The 20,933-nt window shown below is 45.7% G+C and overlaps 1 protein-coding gene across 1 annotated transcript in view; it reads right to left on the bottom strand.

Moving 5' to 3' along the window:
• Positions 1-291: 291 nt before the first annotated feature.
• Positions 292-20,933, bottom strand: part of LOC139570902 (protein tweety homolog 2-like) — an 87,432-nt gene continuing 66,790 nt past the window's right edge. Inside the window, exons 6-12 of the mRNA XM_071393218.1 lie at positions 20,494-20,549; positions 19,416-19,508; positions 16,949-17,041; positions 16,269-16,411; positions 15,120-15,305; positions 14,643-14,721; positions 292-2,537 (exon numbers count right to left, since the gene is read on the bottom strand). Of these exons, the coding sequence (XP_071249319.1) occupies positions 2,454-2,537; positions 14,643-14,721; positions 15,120-15,305; positions 16,269-16,411; positions 16,949-17,041; positions 19,416-19,508; positions 20,494-20,549 (734 nt within the window). The 3' untranslated portion in view covers positions 292-2,453. The remainder of the gene's footprint in view (positions 2,538-14,642; positions 14,722-15,119; positions 15,306-16,268; positions 16,412-16,948; positions 17,042-19,415; positions 19,509-20,493; positions 20,550-20,933) is intronic.

Here is a 20,933-nt window from a genome sequence, read left to right as displayed (position 1 = left end):
TTTTTGTTTTAGATTCCGTCTCTCACAGTTGAAGTGTACCTATGATAAAAATGACAGACCTCTACATGCTTTGTAAGTAGGAAAACCTGCAAAATCGGCAGTGTATCAAATACTTGTTCTCCCCACTGTATCTAGTACATTCATCTTAAGGTAGCTAACTATAAGTCACTCTGGATAGAGTTACTCATATGTAATGATATGTAGTATTTGTGCAGTATAATATTGTGTAATCTCTAAATGACTGTATATCTTATACAGACAGTGTGTGTGCGCAAAATAGACAAACACAGAAACCTTTTTTTTTTAATGTAATTGATACACCTGGTCCAATACTTTAACAAACTTATAAAATATACAGCAGTTGACAGGTTTCAAACAAAGAAGAAAAGCATGACCACAACCAAGAATTCACACTGTACAATGATGGGTTGTCTGACTGTTAAGGGCCCCTGCAGTACTGTACAATGATGGGTTGTCTGACTGTTAAGGGCCCCTGCACAATGATGGGTTGTCTGACTGTTAAGGGCCCCTGCAGTACTTTTCTTTGACCATGTCTTAACCAATTATATGTACTGTATAAATCTATGGTCTTAACAGACCCAGGTGCATGCATTGTGCTTATAGCACATCTCACCAAATGTATATTTTGTCATTCAACATGGAACTGAAGGGATGGATGAATTGGGAGAATGACTGCCTTACTGTAATTCTGATTTCATATCAGTCACATTGTGTCTTACTGTGATTGTGTCCAACTCGTAATAAACAAACAAACATCCAATAAACGTGACACGAGTGATAATACTTACCAGTAATTCACCATCAACACCATTTCAGTTGTTGATGGTTTACTCTCCTCCTATCCAGGGAATGTTTAACATGCTAATGTACAGGCAGTAGGCCTATAGTCTAGAACCTAATTGTAATATTACTGTAATTCAGACGGCGCATCCCAATGCTCTCTCCATCTTCCTGAAGTGTGAACTCATTCACTACTCCCTACAAGTTCAAAAGCATTGGATTGGTGTAGAAACGGGTTAGAGGGACAGTCATTTCCTTTCTAATCCATGCAGGGAAGTGAACAAGTGAGAGATTATTGGAACACAGCCACAGATTCAAGTGACACAATAGTGAACCAGAGCAATATTCAGTTGAGATGCCAAGCTACGGGAAGCCCTCGGTGTTGTCCTGAAATGAACTGGCATGGAACCTAAACTGAATATCGCTTTGTTGTATTCCTTTCAATGATTCACTGACACAATAATGAAACGGACTGATATTCAGTCGGGAATCCAGGCTAGAATTGAGCAGGACACAGCATGCAGGATGACACAGCATGCAGGATGACACAGCATAGGAGAACAGAGAGAAACAGGTCAGAGGAAATAAAGGCTTTAGAAACATCGTCATGCATCCTTTCTCCTCAGTCCCCCTTACACATACATATAGAGTACACTCTTAGAAAACAGGGTTCTAAAAGGGTTCTTCGGCAGTCCCCATAGGAGAATCCCTTTCGGTTCCAGGTAGAACACTTTTGAGTTCCATGTAGAACCCTCTGTGGAAAGGGTTCTACATGGAACCTCAAAAGGTTCTACCTGGAACCAGAAGGGTTCTACTCGGAACCAAAAAGGGTTATTCAAAGGGCTCTCCTATGTGGACAGCCAAAGAACCCTTTTAGGTTCTAGACAGCACCTTTTTCTCTAAAAGTATAGACATCATCACATGAAAATTATCTGTTTTCCAGTCACATTTAAAAATGAGTCCATTATATTTGCCATTCCTTGACATCAATGAATAACCTGAAAGTTAAGTGACAATACAGTATCCGTTTTCATCAAGTTTGACTCATCATTCTGAGGGAAGACATTATGAAGACTTTGGGTTGTGTCAAATGTGTAAGAGCTGTGTAGTCAAGTGTAAGAGGAGCTGAATGCTAGACTGGTTAGATGACACTTTGTAATAGTGATGACAGGTTGGGGAAGACTGAAGAGAGTTCATGTAATAACCATTTAACAGTCTATGGCTGTGAAGGAAATCAATCTGGTTATTTGTTGTCCCCTGAAATCCATCGAAGGTGACGTCACTCGCAGGAAAAAATATAAATGTTCAACTTGGTCCATAACAATCATGTCTTCTGATCTGGCTCGAGACGAACACTCACATTTGAAGAAAACACATAACTGAAGTGTCGGTGTGTTTGGGGAGAGATGCACTTTACACTCAGGGTTCTATGTAGTCTCCTGGTTTCTACACGTACAGTACAGGACTTTGAGAGCGTCAGTGTGTTCCTGAGCTGTTGTTGACCCCATACCTCCTGCATTTAAGTAACAGATGGCCAGGAGAGCAGGGTGAGACATCCATGGACAGGGTTATCTGTAAACTCTGCTTCCTCAGTACAGTGGTAGTCCCAGACAGACCCTTCCTGAGGGGGACCGGTAGGCCATAGTTGGGGGCTATACCTGCTGGAAGTTTGTCCCAAAGTGTCTGATCTGTGCCTCAGTCATAGACAGGTAGGTGGTTCTCATTCTGGGAGAATACTGTAGGACGAAGGAACAAAATACACATTAGATCCAATAACTGTGTGAAAGAAAAATTGTTTTTCTATCAATCAAACTTTGAAAGAAATTGCAGAAATTTTCAGACATTTGTTTTGATTAGGAGGTGCTAGGTGGTGGGTAGGTTAGAGAGTTGTGTGACTCAGTGTTCTGAACTACAGGGTCACGGGTGAAGGGCAGGCAGAGGTCAAAGGTGAGTGGTGTGTGGCCGAGTTTTGGGTTAGTGGCGGGAGGGCACATCACATGAAAAGTTCCACTCACAGGTTAACACACTGAGGGCACAACATCGCCGGAGGTCAGAGTTCACACAGCTGAGGTTAGAGGTTACAGAGCTTAGAGAGGTCACATTGTGGTCAGGACCAAACGAGCTGATTGGTTAATAATGGTCAGTCTCATTCCGGAGGTGTAGGGTTACAAGAGCAATAATTAGAACTAAGAACTAGAACTAGAACTAAGAATTACAAGTAAGACTTAGAACCACCTCTTATTAGATGGGCGGAAGGAGAATGAGAGCGGTACGACAAAGGAAAGTATTCTCCTTAACAAAGGAAAGGGTAGTGTAAAGGTACAGTAAGGTTGTGTGTAGTGCATCCTCCTTAACAAAGGAAAGGGTAGTGTAAAGGTACAGTAAGGTTGTGTGTAGTGCATCCTCCTTAACAAAGGAAAGGGTAGTGTAAAGGTACAGTAAGGTTGTGTGTAGTGCATCCTCCTTAACAAAGGAAAGGGTAGTGTAAAGGTACAGTAAGGTTGTGTGTAGTGCATCCTCCTTAACAAAGGAAAGGGTAGTGTAAAGGTACAGTAAGGTTGTGTGTAGTGTATCCTCCTTAACAAAGGAAAGGGTAGTGTAAAGGTACAGTAAGGTTGTGTGTAGTGCATCCTCCTTAACAAAGGAAAGGGTAGTGTAAAGGTACAGTAAGGTTGTGTGTAGTGCATCCTCCTTAACAAAGGAAAAGGTAGTGTAAAGGTACAGTAAGGTTGTGTGTAGTGTATCCTCCTTAACAAAGGAAAGGGTGGTGTAAAGGTACAGTAAGGTTGTGTGTAGTGTATCCTCCTTTACAAAGGAAAGGGTAGTGTAAAGGTACAGTAAGGTTGTGTGTAGTGCATCCTCCTTAACAAAGGAAAGGGTAGTGTAAAGGTACAGTAAGGTTGTGTGTAGTGCATCCTCCTTAACAAAGGAAAGGGTAGTGTAAAGGTACAGTAAGGTTGTGTGTAGTGTATCCTCCTTAACAAAGGAAAGGGTAGTGTAAAGGTACAGTAAGGTTGTGTGTAGTGCATCCTCCTTAACAAAGGAAAGGGTAGTGTAAAGGTACAGTAAGGTTGTGTGTAGTGCATCCTCCTTAACAAAGGAAAGGGTAGTGTAAAGGTACAGTAAGGTTGTGTGTAGTGTATCCTCCTTAACAAAGGAAAGGGTAGTGTAAAGGTACAGTAAGGTTGTGTGTAGTGTATCCTCCTTAACAAAGGAAAGGGTAGTGTAAAGGTACAGTACGGTTGTGTGTAGTGCATCCTCCTTAACAAAGGAAAGGGTAGTGTAAAGGTACAGTAAGGTTGTGTGTAGTGTATCCTCCTTAACAAAGGAAAGGGTAGTGTAAAGGTACAGTAAGGTTGTGTGTAGTGTATCCTCCTTAACAAAGGAAAGGGTAGTGTAAAGGTACAGTAAGGTTGTGTGTAGTGTATCCTCATTAACAAAGGAAAGGGTAGTGTAAAGGTACAGTAAGGTTGTGTGTAGTGCATCCTCCTTAACAAAGGAAAGGGTAGTGTAAAGGTACAGTAAGGTTGTGTGTAGTGTATCCTCCTTAACAAAGGAAAGGGTAGTGTAAAGGTACAGTAAGGTTGTGTGTAGTGTATCCTCCTTAACAAAGGAAAGGGTAGTGTAAAGGTACAGTAAGGTTGTGTGTAGTGTATCCTCATTAACAAAGGAAAGGGTAGTGTAAAGGTACAGTAAGGTTGTGTGTAGTGTATCCTCCTTAACAAAGGAAGGGGTAGTGTAAAGGTACAGTAAGGTTGTGTGTAGTGTATCCTCCTTAACAAAGGAAAGGGTAGTGTAAAGGTACAGTAAGGTTGTGTGTAGTGCATCCTCCTTAACAAAGGAAAGGGTAGTGTAAAGGTACAGTAAGGTTGTGTGTAGTGTATCCTCCTTAACAAAGGAAAGGGTAGTGTAAAGGTACAGTAAGGTTGTGTGTAGTGTATCCTCATTAACAAAGGAAAGGGTAGTGTAAAGGTACAGTAAGGTTGTGTGTAGTGTATCCTCCTTGACAAAGGAAAGGGTAGTGTAAAGGTACAGTAAGGTTGTGTGTAGTGTATCCTCCTTGACAAAGGAAAGGGTAGTGTAAAGGTACAGTAAGGTTGTGTGTAGTGTATCCTCCTTAACAAAGGAAAGGGTAGTGTAAAGGTACAGTAAGGTTGTGTGTAGTGCATCCTCCTTACTAAAGGAAAGGGTAGTGTAAAGGTACAGTAAGGTTGTGTGTAGTGCATCCTCCTTAACAAAGGAAAGGGTAGTGTAAAGGTACAGTAAGGTTGTGTGTAGTGTATCCTCCTTAACAATGGAAAGGGTAGTGTAAAGGTACAGTAAGGTTGTCTGTAGTGTATCCTCCTTAACAAAGGAAAGGGTAGTGTAAAGGTACAGTAAGGTTGTGTGTAGTGCATCCTCCTTAACAAAGGAAAGGGTAGTGTAAAGGTACAGTAAGGTTGTGTGTAGTGTATCCTCCTTAACAAAGGAAAGGGTAGTGTAAAGGTACAGTAAGGTTGTGTGTAGTGTATCCTCCTTAACAAAGGAAAGGGTAGTGTAAAGGTACAGTAAGGTTGTGTGTAGTGTATCCTCATTAACAAAGGAAAGGGTAGTGTAAAGGTACAGTAAGGTTGTGTGTAGTGCATCCTCCTTAACAAAGGAAAGGGTAGTGTAAAGGTACAGTAAGGTTGTGTGTAGTGTATCCTCCTTAACAAAGGAAAGGGTAGTGTAAAGGTACAGTAAGGTTGTGTGTAGTGTATCCTCCTTAACAAAGGAAAGGGTAGTGTAAAGGTACAGTAAGGTTGTGTGTAGTGTATCCTCCTTAACAAAGGAAAGGGTAGTGTAAAGGTACAGTAAGGTTGTGTGTAGTGTATCCTCCTTAACAAAGGAAAGGGTAGTGTAAAGGTACAGTAAGGTTGTGTGTAGTGTATCCTCCTTAACAAAGGAAAGGGTAGTGTAAAGGTACAGTAAGGTTGTGTGTAGTGCATCCTCCTTAACAAAGGAAAGGGTAGTGTAAAGGTACAGTAAGGTTGTGTGTAGTGTATCCTCCTTAACAAAGGAAAGGGTAGTGTAAAGGTACAGTAAGGTTGTGTGTAGTGTATCCTCATTAACAAAGGAAAGGGTAGTGTAAAGGTACAGTAAGGTTGTGTGTAGTGTATCCTCCTTGACAAAGGAAAGGGTAGTGTAAAGGTACAGTAAGGTTGTGTGTAGTGTATCCTCCTTGACAAAGGAAAGGGTAGTGTAAAGGTACAGTAAGGTTGTGTGTAGTGTATCCTCCTTAACAAAGGAAAGGGTAGTGTAAAGGTACAGTAAGGTTGTGTGTAGTGCATCCTCCTTACTAAAGGAAAGGGTAGTGTAAAGGTACAGTAAGGTTGTGTGTAGTGCATCCTCCTTAACAAAGGAAAGGGTAGTGTAAAGGTACAGTAACGTTGTGTGTAGTGTATCCTCCTTAACAATGGAAAGGGTAGTGTAAAGGTACAGTAAGGTTGTCTGTAGTGTATCCTCCTTAACAAAGGAAAGGGTAGTGTAAAGGTACAGTAAGGTTGTGTGTAGTGCATCCTCCTTAACAAAGGAAAGGGTAGTGTAAAGGTACAGTAAGGTTGTGTGTAGTGTATCCTCCTTAACAAAGGAAAGGGTAGTGTAAAGGTACAGTAAGGTTGTGTGTAGTGTACAACAGAACACTTACTGTTTCTAAATGTCTGCGAGTAAAAGAAAAAACAAAAATAAAGTTAGAAGCAAAATATGAGTTAGTTGTCCGGTTAGGATTGTAAAATAACAAACTGTTCTTTAGGACAGCATAAAGAGATATGTGAGGTTCTGGCCTATAGCCTATATGGTAGATGTAGAAAAACCAAAAGGCCAGTATGACTGGCACACAAAAAGGTTTTTGTCTCTGTCATTTGTACAAAAATAAAATATTTTTACAATATAAGATGGACAACTGCATATTGGCAACGGCTTAAAAACATCCAGTGGAAAATATAACGCTTCATAAATAAATAGGTTCCATTTATCCACATAAATCCACATCTGAATTGGATCTGTTTAAAAGACAGCTTCCTATCATCTAGTCCCACTTGTTTCCTGATGCCAGAGACTGACCCTGTGTGTCAGGGGTAGCATCTAGTCCCACTTGTTTCCTGATGCCAGAGACTGATCCTGTGTGTTAGCGGTAGCATCTAGTCCCACTTGTTTCCTGATGCCAGAGACTGATCCTGTGTGTTAGCGGTATCATCTAGTCCCACTTGTTTCCTGATGCCAGAGACTGACCCTGTGTGTTAGCGGTATCATCTAGTCCCACTTGTTTCCTTATGCCAGAGACTGACCCTGTGGGTTAGCGGTATCATCTAGTCCCACTTGTTTCCTGATGCCAGAGACTGACCCTGTGTGTTAGCGGTATCATCTAGTCCCACTTGTTTCCTGATGCCAGAGTCTGACCCTGTGTGTTAGCGGTATCATCCAGTCCCACTTGTTTCCTGATGCCAGAGACTGACCCTGTGGGTTAGCGGTATCATCTAGTCCCACTTGTTTCCTGATGCCAGAGACTGACCCTGTGTGTTAGCGGTATCATCTAGTCCCACTTGTTTCCTGATGCCAGAGTCTGACCCTGTGTGTTAGCGGTATCATCTAGTCCAACTTGTTTCCTGATGCCAGAGACTGACCCTGTGTGTTAGCGGTATCATCTAGTCCCACTTGTTTCCTGATGCCAGAGAATGATCCTGTGTGTTAGCGGTAGCATCTAGTCCCACTTGTTTCCTGATGCCAGAGACTGACCCTGTGTGTTAGCGGTATCATTTATTAAACAGCGGCTGACAGTGTAGCTGTTCAGTTGTAATAACACCACCACTGGGCCTCTCCTCTCATGGCAGGGTATACAGCACACCCTGTGTTCTGAACAAATGTACAACAACAAGCACTCTTGTCTTGACTTCTGTGCAGACTTAAGTGCTCTGTAGTTTCGCTTGCATGTGTGTGTGCATGTGTGTGTGTGTGTGTGTGTGTATGTGTGTGTGTATGTGTGTGCATGTGCGTGTGCGTGTGCATGTGCGTGTGTGTGTGTGTGTGTGTGTGTGTGTAAGAAGAGACTAAGTGTTCTGACTCTGACGAGTTTGATTCTCTCCCTGCACACAGCAGCACTAGAACAATGGTTCTGCTTCACAGCAACATACTGTAACATTACCAGTCAGGTCATACTGTAACATTACCAGTCAGGTCATCCTGTAACATTACCAGTCAGGTCATACTGTAACATTACCAGTCAGACCATACTGTAACATTACCTGTCAGGCCATACTGTAACATTACCTGTCAGGCCATACTGTAACATTACCAGTCAGGCCATGCTGTAACATTACCAGTCAGGCCATACTGTAGAACATACTGTAACATTACCAGTCAGGCCATACTGTAACATTACCTGTCAGGCCATACTGTAACATTACCAGTCAGGCCATACTGTAACATTACCTGTCAGGCCATCCTGTAACATTACCAGTCAGGTCATACTGTAACATTACCAGTCAGGTCATACTGTAACATTACCTGTCAGACCATACTGTAACATTACCAGTCAGGCCATACTGTAACATTACCAGTCAGGCCATACTGTAACATTACCAGTCAGGCCATCCTGTAACATTACCAGTCAGGTCATACTGTAACATTACCAGTCAGGTCATCCTGTAACATTACCAGTCAGGTCATACTGTAACATTACCAGTCAGGTCATACTGTAACATTACCAGTCAGACCATATTGTAACATTACCAGTCAGGCCATCCTGTAACATTACCAGTCAGGTCATACTGTAACATTACCAGTCAGGTCATCCTGTAACATTACCAGTCAGGTCATCCTGTAACATTACCAGTCAGGTCATACTGTAACATTACCTGTCAGGCCATACTGTAACATTACCAGTCAGGCCATGCTGTAACATTACCAGTCAGGCCATACTGTAACATTACCAGTCAGGTCATCCTGTAACATTACCTGTCAGGTCATCCTGTAATATTACCTGTCAGACCATACTGTAACATTACCAGTCAGACCATACTGTAACATTACCTGTCAGGCCATCCTGTAACATTACCAGTCAGACCATACTGTAACATTACCTGTCAGGCCATACTGTAACATTACCTGTCAGGCCATACTGTAACATTACCAGTCAGGTCATCCTGTAACATTACCAGTCAGACCATACTGTAACATTACCAGTCAGGCCATACTGTAACATTACCAGACAGGTCATCCTGTAACATTACCAGTCAGGTCATCCTGTAACATTACCAGTCAGACCATACTGTAACATTACCAGTCAGCCCATACTGTAACATTACCAGTCAGGCCATCCTGTAACATTACCAGTCAGACCATACTGTAACATTACCAGTCAGGTCATACTGTTACATTACCAGTCAGACCATACTGTAACATTACCAGTCAGGTCATACTGTAACATTACCAGTCAGACCATACTGTAACATTACCAGTCAGACCATACTGTAACATTACCAGTCAGACCATACTGTAACATTACCAGTCAGGTCATACTGTAACATTACCAGTCAGACCATACTGTAACATTACCTGTCAGGTCATACTGTAACATTACCAGTCAGACCATACTGTAACATTACCAGTCAGACCATACTGTAACATTACCAGTCAGGCCATCCTGTAACATTACCAGTCAGGTCATCCTGTAACATTACCAGTCAGGTCATCCTGTAACATTACCAGTCAGGTCATACTGTAACATTACCAGTCAGACCATACTGTAACATTACCAGTCAGACCATATTGTAACATTACCAGTCAGGCCATCCTGTAACATTACCAGTCAGACCATACTGTAACATTACCAGTCAGACCATACTGTAACATTACCAGTCAGGCCATACTGTAACATTACCAGTCAGACCATACTGTAACATTACCAGTCAGGCCATACTGTAACATTACCAGTCAGGCCATCCTGTAACATTACGTGTCAGACCATACTGTAACATTACCAGTCAGACCATACTGTAACATTACCAGTCAGGCCATCCTGTAACATTACGTGTCAGACCATACTGTAACATTACCAGTCAGACCATATTGTAACATTACCAGTCAGACCATCCTGTAACATTACCAGTCAGGCCATACTATAACATTACCAGTCAGGTCATACTGTAACATTACCAGTCAGGTCATCCTGTAACATTACCAGTCAGGTCATACTATAACATTACCAGTCAGGTCATACTGTAACATTACCAGTCAGGTCATCCTGTAACATTACCAGTCAGGTCATCCTGTAACATTACCAGTCAGGCCATACTGTAACATTACCTGTCAGGTCATCCTGTAACATTACCTGTCAGGTCATACATTACAGTAGCATCTCTCTATGGTCAGTAGCAGGTTAGCCTCTCTCTAGGGTCATTAGCAGGCTAGCATCTCTCTACGGTCATTAGCAGGTTAGCCTCTCCCTAGGGTCATTAGCAGGCTAGCATCTCTCTACAGTCATTAGCAGGTTAGCCTCTCCCTAGGGTCATTAGCAGGCTAGCATCTCTCTACAGTCATTAGCAGACTAGCATCTCTCTACGGTCATTAGCAGGCTACCATCAACCCTCCTCTCCTCCCTTTCTGCATCCTTTGACTCTCTATGTCCCCTATCCTCCAGGCCGGCTCGGTCCTCCCCTCCCGCTCCGTGGCTCGACGACTCATTGCGAGCTCACAGAACAGGGCTCCGGGCAGCCGAGCGGAAATGGAGGAAAACTCGCCTCCCTGCGGACCTGGCATCCTTTCACTCCCTCCTCTCTACATTTTCCTCTTCTGTCTCTGCTGCTAAAGCCACTTTCTACCACTCTAAATTCCAAGCATCTGCCTCTAACCCTAGGAAGCTCTTTGCCACCTTCTCCTCCCTCCTGAATCCTCCTCCCCCTCCCCCCCCCTCCTCCCTCTCTGCAGACGACTTCGTCAACCATTTTGAAAAGAAGGTCGACGACATCCGATCCTCGTTTGCTAAGTCAAACGACACCGCTGGTTCTGCTCACACTGCCCTACCCTGTGCTTTGACCTCTTTCTCCCCTCTCTCTCCAGATGAAATTTCGCGTCTTGTGACGGCCGGCCGCCCAACAACCTGCCCGCTTGACCCTATCCCCTCCTCTCTTCTCCAGACCATTTCCGGAGACCTTCTCCCTTACCTCACCTCGCTCATCAACTCATCCTTGACCGCTGGCTACGTCCCTTCCGTCTTCAAGAGAGCGAGAGTTGCACCCCTTCTGAAAAAACCTACACTCGATCCCTCCGATGTCAACAACTACAGACCAGTATCCCTTCTTTCTTTTCTCTCCAAAACTCTTGAACGTGCCGTCCTTGGCCAGCTCTCCTGCTATCTCTCTCAGAATGACCTTCTTGATCCAAATCAGTCAGGTTTCAAGACTAGTCACTCAACTGAGACTGCTCTTCTCTGTATCACGGAGGCGCTCCGCACTGCTAAAGCTAACTCTCTCTCCTCTGCTCTCATCCTTCTAGACCTATCGGCTGCCTTCGATACTGTGAACCATCAGATCCTCCTCTCCACCCTCTCCGAGTTGGGCATCTCCGGCGCGGCCCTCGCTTGGATTGCGTCCTACCTGACAGGTCACTCCTACCAGGTGGCGTGGCCAGAATCTGTCTCCTCACCACGCGCTCTCACCACTGGTGTCCCCCAGGGCTCTGTTCTAGGCCCTCTCCTATTCTCGCTATACACCAAGTCACTTGGCTCTGTCATAACCTCACATGGTCTCTCCTATCACTGCTATGCAGACGACACACAATTAATCTTCTCCTTTCCCCCTTCTGATGACCAGGTGGCGAATCGCATCTCTGCATGTCTGGCAGACATATCAGTGTGGATGACGGATCACCACCTCAAGCTGAACCTCGGCAAGACGGAGCTGCTCTTCCTCCCGGGGAAGGACTGCCCGTTCCATGATCTCGCCATCACGGTTGACAACTCCATTGTGTCCTCCTCCCAGAGCGCTAAGAACCTTGGCGTGATCCTGGACAACACCCTGTCGTTCTCAACTAACATCAAGGCGGTGGCCCGTTCCTGTAGGTTCATGCTCTACAACATCCGCAGAGTACGACCCTGCCTCACACAGGAAGCGGCGCAGGTCCTAATCCAGGCACTTGTCATCTCCCGTCTGGATTACTGCAACTCGCTGTTGGCTGGGCTCCCTGCCTGTGCCATCAAACCCCTACAACTCATCCAGAACGCCGCAGCCCGTCTGGTGTTCAACCTTCCCAAGTTCTCTCACGTCACCCCGCTCCTCCGCTCTCTCCACTGGCTTCCAGTTGAAGCTCGCATCCGCTACAAGACCATGGTGCTTGCCTACGGAGCTGTGAGGGGAACGGCACCTCAGTACCTTCAGGCTCTGATCAGGCCCTACACCCAAACAAGGGCTCTGCGTTCATCCACCTCTGGCCTGCTCGCCTCCCTACCACTGAGGAAGTACAGTTCCCGCTCAGCCCAGTCAAAACTGTTCGCTGCTCTGGCACCCCAATGGTGGAACAAACTCCCTCACGACGCCAGGACAGCGGAGTCAATCACCACCTTCCGGAGACACCTGAAACCCCACCTCTTCAAGGAATACCTAGGATAAAGCAATCCTTCTGCCCCCCCCCCCCCCCCCCCTTAAAAGATTTAGATGCACTATTGTAAAGTGGCTGTTCCACTGGATGTCATTAGGTGAATGCACCAATTTGTAAGTCGCTCTGGATAAGAGCGTCTGCTAAATGACTTAAATGTAATGTAAATGTACCATCTCTCTAGGGTCATTAGCAGGCTAGCATCTCTCTACGGTCATTAGCAGGCTACCACCTCTCTAGGGTCATTAGCAGACTAGCATCTCTCTATGGTCATTAGCAGGCTACCATCTCTCTAGGGTCATTAGCAGGCTAGCATCTCTCTACGGTCATTAGCAGGCTAGCATCTCTCTACGGTCATTAGCAGGCTACCACCTCTCTAGGGTCATTATCAGACTAGCATCTCTCTATGGTCATTAGCAGGCTACCACCTCTCTAGGGTCATTAGCAGACTAGCATCTCTCTATGGTCATTAGCAGGCTACCATCTCTCTAGGGTCATTAGCAGGCTACCATCTCTCTAGGGTCATTAGCAGGCTAGCATCTCTCTACGGTCATTAGCAGGCTACCATCTCTCTAGGGTCATTAGCAGACTACCATCTCTCTAGGGTCATTAGCAGGCTAGCATCTCTCTATGGTCATTAGCAGACTACCATCTCTCTACGGTCATTAGCAGACTACCATCTCTCTAGGGTCATTAGCAGGCTAGCATCTCTCTAGGGTCATTAGCAGGCTAGCCTCTCTCTAGGGTCATTAGCAGGCTAGCATCTCTCTACGGTCATTAGCAGGCTACCATCTCTCTAGGGTCATTAGCAGACTAGCATCTCTCTATGGTCATTAGCAGGCTACCATCTCTCTAGGGTCATTAGCAGGCTAGCATCTCTCTATGGTCATTAGCAGGCTAGCCTCTCTCTAGGGTCATTAGCAGGCTAGCATCTCTCTACGGTCATTAGCAGGCTACCATCTCTCTAGGGTCATTAGCAGACTAGCATCTCTCTAGGGTCATTAGCAGGCTAGCATCTCTCTACGGTCATTAGCAGGCTAGCCTCTCTCGAGGGTCATTAGCAGGCTAGCATCTCTCTACGGTCATTAGCAGGCTACCATCTCTCTAGGGTCATTAGCAGGCTAGCATCTCTCTACGGTCATTAGCAGGCTACCATCTCTCTAGGGTCATTAGCAGGCTAGCATCTCTCTACGGTCATTAGCAGGCTACCATCTCTCTAGGGTCATTAGCAGGCTAGCCTCTCTCTAGGGTCATTAGCAGGCTAGCATCTCTCTAGGGTCATCTGCAGGCTAGCCTCTCTCTAGGGTCATTAGGGTTAGGGTTGCATCAGAGCATCAGGCCAAATAATGGCACAAGGGAGAAGAACTTGTACTGTTTTGTCTGTATTTCAGTCCATGACCAGCAGAGAGCAGTCTTTCACCATAATGTGCAGTGGAAGGGCCAATCCCAAATCGACCCCACAAATAAACCCTAGTGGAAATCTGAGAGTATTTGAATTGGTATAAGCAATATGATGAAACGTCCAGATAGCCTATCAGATAGCAAGGTGGATCACAAGTGCATAGGGCACAGGTTTTAGGGGACAATTTAGGACTGGGCCAGACGCTCTTATCCAGAAAGATTTACAGGAGCAATTAGGGTTAAGTGCCTTGCTCAAGGGCACATCAACAGATTTTTCACCTAGTCAGCACAGAGATTTGAACCAGTGACCTTACGGTTACTGACCCAACACTCTTAACCGCTAGGCTACCTGCTGTCCACAGGAGGTTTCTGTCAGGCTGTGGATACTGTATGGCCGACACAGTGAAGGCAGCAGGGTGTCTTGGAGAATGTCTGTGGTCCTTCAGTACAATATGTGTTAGTGTTGATGCCATTATCTAACAAGGGACCTGTCTGGCCTCTGGCTCTACACACAGTAACTCTACATGAGTGTGTCTGTGGTCCTTCAGTACAATATGTGTTAGTGTTGATGCCATTATCTAACAAGGGACCTGTCTGGCCTCTGGCTCTACACACAGTAACTCTACATGAGTGTGTCTGTGGTCCTTCAGTACAATATGTGTTAGTGTTGATGCCATTATCTAACAAGGGACCTGTCTGGCCTCTGGCTCTACACACAGTAACTCTACATGAGTGTGTCTGTGGTCCTTCAGTAGAACGGAGCACTGTTAATGTTAATGTCAGTGACATCATCACACGAGGGACCTCCAGAACGAGAGACCTGACCAACGCACCGAGGGTGGCGGGGATCCCCTCCCGATCAGAGGAACGTTCTCATAACGAGGGTTCTCTCCAAACAGCATGGACTGATTCCTATAGGAGAGAGACATGGAGATAGAGATAGAGAGAGAAAGAGAGAGTGAGAGAGAGAAACAGACAGAGAGAGAGAGTGAGGGGGGGTGCAGAAAGAGAGAGAAAGAGAGACAGAGTGAGAGAGCGAGAGAAACAGACAGAGAGAGAGTGAGAGAGAAACAGAGAGAGAGAGAGAGAGAGAGAGAGAGAGAGAGAGAGAGAGAGAGAGAGAGAGAGAGAGAGAGAGAGAGAGAGAGAGAGAGAGAGAGAGAGAGAGAGAGAGAGAGAGAGAGTCAACTTATCTGATAAAACAGACACACACACATGGACACAGATACGGACAGGGATAGGGACACGCACACGGACAGGGACACACAGGCCGACACAGACACCCTACCGCACCTCCTCTCTCTACTTACATGTACTCTGAGGTGGGGAGGATGGCGGCAGTCTGTGGTGGAGGGTGTGGACTGGCCTGGCTGTCCAGACTGCTGCTGAAGCTACAGAAGCTGTGTACATGGCTGGCTCTACTGGGGTTGAAGGCCATATGACGGGCCTGGGGGTTAAACGGATCCTCCTCGTCGATGTCGTCATAGTCCCTGTCCCTGAGATCACCACAGGGGAGAACACAGTCAGTCAGAGCCAGGCTTTCTGTTACTTTCATTTCAAGGAAGGGCACAATGGTGCCCAAAGCAACATCCAGGCCCTCTAGCATCAACATCCAGGCCCTCTAGCATCAACATCCAGGCCCTCTAGCATCAACATCCAGGCCCTCTAGCATCAACATCCAGGCCCTCTAGCATCAACATCCCGACCCTCTAGCATCAACATCCAGGCCCTCTAGCATCAACATCCAGGCCCTCTAGCATCAACATCCAGACCCTCTAGCATCAACATCCAGGCCCTCTAGCATCAACATCCAGGCCCTCTAGCATCAACATCCAGGCCCTCTAGCATCAACATCCAGGCCCTCTAGCATCAACATCCAGGCCCTCTAGCATCAACATCCAGGCCCTCTAGCATCAACATCCAGGCCCTCTAGCATCAACATCCAGGCTCTCTAGCATCAACATCCAGGCCCTCTAGCATCAACATCCAGGCCCTCTAGCATCAACATCCAGGCCCTCTAGCATCAACATCCAGGCCCTCTAGCATCAACATCCAGGCCCTCTAGCATCAACATCCAGGCCCTCTAGCACACAGGAGGTTGGTGACACCTTAATTGGGGAGGACAGGCTCATAGTAATGGCTGGAGCGGAGTCGGTGGAATGGTATGAAATACATCAAACGCATGGTTTCCATGGTTTCCAGGTGTTTGATGCCATTCCATTGGTTCCGTTCCGGCCATTATTATGAGCCGTCCTCCCCTCAGCAGCCTCCACTGGTCTAACATCAACATTGTTCATTGAAACCAATAAACACAATAGAACCACTATAGCAAGCATCTTTTAGGCCGTGAATCTCCCAGTCCTTATTTGGTTAGGCTTAGGTGTAAAGGTCAAGGTCGGGGATGTGGTTACAGGTAGGTTGAACACACATAGACCAGATACAGTGTTACCAGTGCCTACCTGCTGGTGATGAGGGTCCATGCCCGGGGGATGGCACACAGCATGACACAGAAAGCACTGACCGACAGCAGAGAGAAGAGGCAGAGGTAGAGGAGACCCTCCACCCCGTCATAACACATCCCCATCAGACCATCCAGGTAGTTCTACAACACAACATACCCTCACTGTTATCATCACTGTTATCCTCACTGTTACACTCACTGTTACCCTCACAGTTACCCTCACTGTTACCCTCACTGTTACCCTCACTGTTACCCTCACAGTTACCCTCACTGTTACACTCACTGTTACCCTCACTGTTATCCTCACTGTTACACTCACTGTTATCCTCACTGTTACCCTCACTGTTACCATCACTGTTATTATCACTGTTACCATCACTGTTACCCTCACAGTCACCATCACTGTTACCCTCACAGTTACCCTCACTGTTAGTTACCCTCACTGGTACCCTCACAGTTACCCTCACTGTTACCATTACTGTTAAGATTCGAACTCCTTTTCTATTTCTGGTATAATCACAAAGTGGAGTGTTGTGAGATAATAGTTTTTGGGGGATTTCAAAGAACCTAAGAGCACCTTTTGTCTTTTCATTCAAGTGTCTCTGGGTATGTTCTCATTCTACAGACGCATTCAGACTGTAACCATGACGTGCTCTCGTGTCAGGGTAATCATCTCACCTTATGGAGCCCCCTGCAGTCTAGCAGGGCTGTTAACTGGTTCAGGTTGAACTCTGTAGAGTTCAGCAGGCGCTGGATGCCCAGAAGGTCTCTCTGTAGACAAGGTATGAAGATAGTGTGAGGAAAAACTCACTATGTATCCTCCTGTAACACTATGGGTTCTCCTATAACACTATGTATCCTCCTGTAACACTACGTGTCCTCCTGTAACACTATGTGTCCTCCTGTAACACTATGGGTTCTCCTATAACACTATGTGTCCTCCTGTTACACTATGTGTCCTCCTGTAACACTATGTGTCCCCCTGTAACACTATGTGTCTTCCTGTAACACTACGTGTCTTCCTGTAACACTATGTGTCCTCCTGTAACACTATGGGTCCTCCTGTAACACTATGGGTCCTCCTGTAACACTATGTGTCTTCCTGTAACACTATGGGTCCTCCTGTAACACTATGGGTCCTCCTGTAACACTATGGGTCCTCCTGTAACACTATGTGTCTTCCTGTAACACTATGTGTCCTCCTGTAACACTATGTGTCCCCCTGTAACACTATGTGTCCTCCTGTTACACTATGTGTCCTCCTGTAACACTATGTGTTCTCCTGTAACTCCATGTATCCTCCTGTAACACTATGCATCCTCCTGTAACACTATGCGTCCTCCTGTAACACTATGCGTCCTCCTGTAACACTATGCGTCCTCCTGTAACACTATGCGTCCTCCTGTAACACTATGTGTCCTCCTGTAACACTATGTGTCCTCCTGTAACACTATGCGTCCTCCTGTAACACTATGTGTCCTCCTGTAACACTATGGGTCCTCCTGTAACACTATGTGTCCCCCTGTAACACTATGTGTCTTCCTGTAACACTATGTGTCCTCCTGTAACACTATGCGTCCTCCTGTAACACTATGTGTCTTCCTGTAACACTATGTGTCCTCCTGTAACACTATGTGTCCTCCTGTAACACTATGCGTCCTCCTGTAACACTATGTGTCCTCCTGTAACACTATGTGTCCTCCTGTAACACTATGTGTCCTCCTGTAACACTATGTGTCCTCCTGTTACACTATGTATCCTCCTGTAACACTATGTATCCTCCTGTAACACTATGTGTCCTCCTGTAACACTATGTGTCCTCCTGTAACTCTATGTGTCCCCCTGTAACACTATGTATCCTCCTGTAACACTATGTATCCTCCTGTAACACTATGTGTCCTCCTGTAACACTATGTGTCCTCCTGTAACTCTATGTGTCCTCCTGTAACACTATGTGTCCTCCTGTAACTCTATGTGTTCTCCTGTAACACTATGTATCCTCCTGTAACACTATGTGTCCTCCTGTAACTCTATGTGTCCTCCTGTAACACTATGTGTCCTCCTGTAACTCTATGTGTTCTCCTGTAACACTATGTATCCTCCTGTAACACTATGTATCCTCCTGTAACACTATGTGTCCTCCTGTAACAATATATGTCCTCCTGTAACACTATGTGTCCTCCTGTAACACTATGTGTCCTCCTGTAACACTATGTGTCCTCCTGTAACACTATGTGTCCTCCTGTAACACTATGTGTCCTCCTGTAACACTATGTGTCCTCCTGTAACACTATGTGTCCTCCTGTAACACTATGTGTCCTCCTGTAACACTATGTGTCCTCCTGTAACTCCATGTGTCCTCCTGTAACACTATGTATCCTCCTGTAACACTATGTGTCCTCCTGTAACTCCATGTGTCCTCCTAGCTCCACTAGTCTAAGGATAACATTTCACTCTTCTATACACAGTGGCATAGAGCACTAATTAACCCTAACATGTTAAACAGACATGCAGGATTTGACCATTCATCTCCATGAGGGCTTTAACAGCGTTTTAACGCTCTGCCCGTACATGTTGAGAAGAGAACATTGTCACCATGAGCACCAGATGTTGAACTCCATAGAGATATATGTAGTGAATATAATAAATATAATCCTATTTCTATGTTGACGGCTGCTCCATCCACCCACCTCAGCAGTAGGGAAGACAGGTACAGAGAACTGTAGTAGTCCTTGTATCTGTCCCAGTCACTCACCTCAGCAGTAGGGAAGACAGGTACAGAGAACTGTAGTAGTCCTTGTATCTGTCCCAGTCACTCACCTCAGCAGTAGGGAAGACAGGTACAGACAACTGTAGTAGTCCTTGTATCTGTCCCAGTCACTCACCTCAGCAGTAGGGAAGACAGGTACAGAGAACTGTAGTAGTCCTTGTATCTGTCCCAGTCACTCACCTCAGCAGTTGGGACGACAGGTACAGACAACTGTAGTAGTCCTTGTATCTGTCCCAGTCACTCACCTCAGCAGTAGGGACGACAGGTACAGACAACTGCAGTAGTCCTTGTATCTGTCCCAGTCACTCACCTCAGCAGTAGGGAAGACAGGTACAGACAACTGCAGTAGTCCTTGTATCTGTCCCAGTCACTCACCTCAGCAGTAGGGAAGACAGGTACAGAGAACTGTAGAAGTCCTTGTATCTGGATCTGCATGGTGGTCAGAGACCTCTGGAAGATAGTCAGAGACTGATGCACACACACACACAAAAAAAATAATTGTAGAGTCAAAGCTGTGTAGAAACATGAGTGAAAATATGTCATAAAGTGTGTCATTATGGACGCTTAATGGAGGACATGTTCATATCAGATGGAGGGCCCCAGATTATCCAGATTACCCCACACACCCCAAAACACCCTCCCCTCCTGATCCCTAGCACAAACAACAGACAATATTTCCATTGGCTCAGCCATAAGAGGGCACATTATCTGTGTCTACTTAACAAGGCATAACACAAAGCTTTAAATGGATACTGCTGTGTGTGTGTGTGTGTGTGTGCGTTGTGTGTGTATTTACTGGCCCTGAGGATGTATCTACTGCTTGTATATTACCTCAATACACGGACCATTAATGCTGCCCTTTAAGTACGTTATATCCCCGACATGGTAAATAAATACAAGGGATTTGTGGATGGAGGGGGGGAGTTGGTCTCTCTGTGTGTGTGTGTGTGTGTGTGTGTGTGTGTGTGTGTGTGTGTGTGTGTGTGTGTGTGTGTGTGTGTGTGTGTGTGTGTGTGTGTGTGTGTGTGTGTGTGTGTGTGTGTCTGTCTGTCTGTCTGTCTGTGTCTGTGTCTGTGTCTGTGTCTGTGTCTGTGTCTGTGTCTGTGTCTGTGTCTGTCTGTGTGTGTGTGTGTGTGTGTGTGTGTGTGTGTGTGTGTGTGTGTACTGTGTAGTCCTTGAGGCAGACTATACACACTGTCTATGTCTACACCCCACTAATTATCTCCAAACCCCACTGATAACATGGACTTGGATCAAAGTGTATTTTTGTTGTGGTCTTGAAGTCATTAAATTAGTAGTGCTGCTTGTTTTTATCCCCAGAAGCTCAAAAACGTTTTCATTAACATCTGCTTCTGAACTAATCAAACTAATGAAGGTAAACTACTTTTAAAAGTAAAATATTATTAATGTGTGTGTGTGTGTTTGTGTGTGTGTTAGAAGGTGATTTCAGTACCTGTTGGAAAGGGTTGGGTAGACTCTGACTGCAATACAGGTAGTAGTGTGTCACTTCTGTTAGGAGGAGAGAGAGAGGAGAGAGAGGGGGGAGAGAGAGCAAGAGAGAGCGAGAGGGGGGATAGTGTGAGAGGAGAGAGAGGGTGGGAGAGAGAGAGGGGGAGACAAAGAGAGCGAGAGATGGAGGGAAGTGGAGAGAGAGAGAGGTGAGAGAGGGAGTGACAGGGAGAGAGACATAGAGAGGGGGGAGGGGGATAGAGAGAGAGAGAGAGAGAGAGAGAGAGGGGGGGAGGGAGAGAGAGACCGTGAGAGAATGAGAGAGAGACAGGAAGAGAAAGGGACAGGGAGAGAGAGGGGGAGGGAGATTGGAGAGCATGAGAGAGAGCGGGAGAGGAGAGAGGGAGAGAGAGAGAGGAGAGAGAGGGAGGAAGGGGGGGGGAG

This window comes from Salvelinus alpinus, chromosome 1 (genome assembly GCF_045679555.1).
Source record: "Salvelinus alpinus chromosome 1, SLU_Salpinus.1, whole genome shotgun sequence".
NCBI classification, from domain to species: Eukaryota; Metazoa; Chordata; class Actinopteri; order Salmoniformes; family Salmonidae; genus Salvelinus; species Salvelinus alpinus.
Note: the sequence above shows the minus strand (reverse complement) of the source record. Positions and strands in the feature narration are given on the sequence as shown.